The sequence below is a fragment of the Aplysia californica genome, unplaced genomic scaffold (assembly GCF_000002075.1).
Source record: "Aplysia californica isolate F4 #8 unplaced genomic scaffold, AplCal3.0 scaffold00390, whole genome shotgun sequence".
NCBI lineage: Eukaryota > Metazoa > Mollusca > Gastropoda > Aplysiida > Aplysiidae > Aplysia > Aplysia californica.
Window position 1 is genome coordinate 319,436 of NW_004797660.1, and position 1,882 is coordinate 321,317.

The following is a 1,882-nucleotide window of genomic DNA, read 5'->3' on the forward strand; positions in this document are numbered from 1 at the left end:
CTATGGGTGAATTTGACTGGACAATGTTTCAAAATTAGGAAGGGAAGCAGTGATTATTTGATTATAGACGCTTCGCCTCTGCATAGGCCTGACCTATAAATTTGAAGTTGAAGCCTCAGAATGGAATTCAGTTGGAAACTAAAGCAGTATCAAGATGCCAAAATTTCTGTCAGAAAACCATGAAGGAGCTACAGTATTGGTCGACTACATGCTGGAGAGTCTGCTCTACATATGGCAACTGTTATAGGCGTGCATGTCTCCATCGTACACAGAATCAAGCCACCATAACAGCCATCAGATCTCCCCCGAGCGGAAGACCAAAGGCAACAACTGCAGCTCAGTATCTCTTCATGGTGCGCCAAATCCAATACCGGATGAACACCTTCCTGAAAAAGGGGAACATCATCGGATGAACGGGACAAGGGAGTAGTACCAGAACTGTACTGTATGACGGAGATTGCACTCCACATGCCTCTGGTACATGTACAGAGGTCTGAATAGCATCTGCATTTGTTGCGGACGCGATTTTTGGCATTTTTTGGTCCGCGATTGTGATTTTTGCATTTTTCAAAAAAACAAAAACAAAACCACTGCTAAGGAATAAAAATGTTTTTAAAAAAGAAAAGGAAAAAGAAAAGGAAAAGAAACCGAACCTCTTTACTTTTAGAAAGAAAGTTCATTTTCACTTCAGCTTCACTCTGTCTCTTCTTTCTCACTTGTTGACACCACGTTGATTTGAAATTATTGTTTACTTGAACAGTATACTATGAGTACATTACATACTATTTCTATTGCTGTTTCTCTTTTATTTTTCCTTCTGTTTTGTGTTTTAATTTTTTTTTAATTGTTATTTTTGTTCTGTGTTGTTTTACCATTTTTTGTTTTTATTATAGCAAAATGTCATTTAATTTGAGGTTGTTCCTACCTATATTATATATAATAGAAAATGTGTTATGTTAGAGTGCGTCTCCACTGAAACCGCACACTGACATTGTGTATGATTTCATAATTTAAATGTAATATCTTGTAGGCCTACTTTTTCTTGAATTGCACACGTTTAGGGTTTAAACGGCCAATTTTCGGATATGTGGACACACGCACTTATTAAAATTTGTTAATTTCAGTGGTTGAGTATGTGCTGTTCTAATTTTTTTTTATTCGGTTGTGAAACCTTTATTTTTCACGTTTTTACACTCTGTGTGGCTACAAATGATATTCTGGATTCTGCACATGAAATTGTGGTGCCTTAGATTAAGTTACCTTTATCAACAAATTGCTCTATAAGTCGTCAAAGTCAAAGAGAGATGAAAGCTTGAAAGTTAATGGCAACTTTTATGGCAATTTTTGCCATTTTTGTGGCAACTTTTGGACAAAAAAATGGCAACAAACGCAGATGCTAGGTCGGCATCACAAACCAGTTCTGACCCCTCAGCACGGCCGTGACTGGCTTCGGTGGGCACGGACTCATGTGAACTGGAGGAAAAGACCATGGAGAAGGGTGCTGTTCATCAACAAGAGCAGATTCTGCGTTGATCTGGCATATGGGCGCAACTGTGAAAACTGTGTGTAGCGCACAGACCTGATGTGCTGATGCCGACTTCATGGAGAGACTCTCGGGGATGGACACGCATCATCATGGTTTGAGGAGTCATCACCCTCTAAAACCAAAGAATTGGACTAGCGTTCTTCCAGAACATGGGTCATGGACAAGGAAATTGGGTCACAACTCAGCACTACACCGTCCAAGTTCCTCAACAGTTTCATAAGTCATATGATGCCCTTTTCCCAGAAACACCCAAACATTTTGTTTCCAGTAATACCTCATATTGCCAGTGTAACACAGCAGTTCCTGGGGCAGAACAGCATCAATCTTTTGCCACAT

At 39.6% G+C, this 1,882-nt stretch overlaps 1 protein-coding gene across 1 annotated transcript in view; it reads right to left on the reverse strand.

Moving 5' to 3' along the window:
* The window catches only part of LOC101859348 (pre-mRNA-processing-splicing factor 8-like), an 8,277-nt gene extending 6,395 nt beyond the window's left edge, over positions 1 to 1,882 (reverse strand). Inside the window, exons 1-2 of the mRNA XM_005103814.1 lie at positions 1,821 to 1,882; positions 1,416 to 1,473 (exon numbers count right to left, since the gene is read on the reverse strand). Of these exons, the coding sequence (XP_005103871.1) occupies positions 1,416 to 1,473; positions 1,821 to 1,882 (120 nt within the window). The remainder of the gene's footprint in view (positions 1 to 1,415; positions 1,474 to 1,820) is intronic.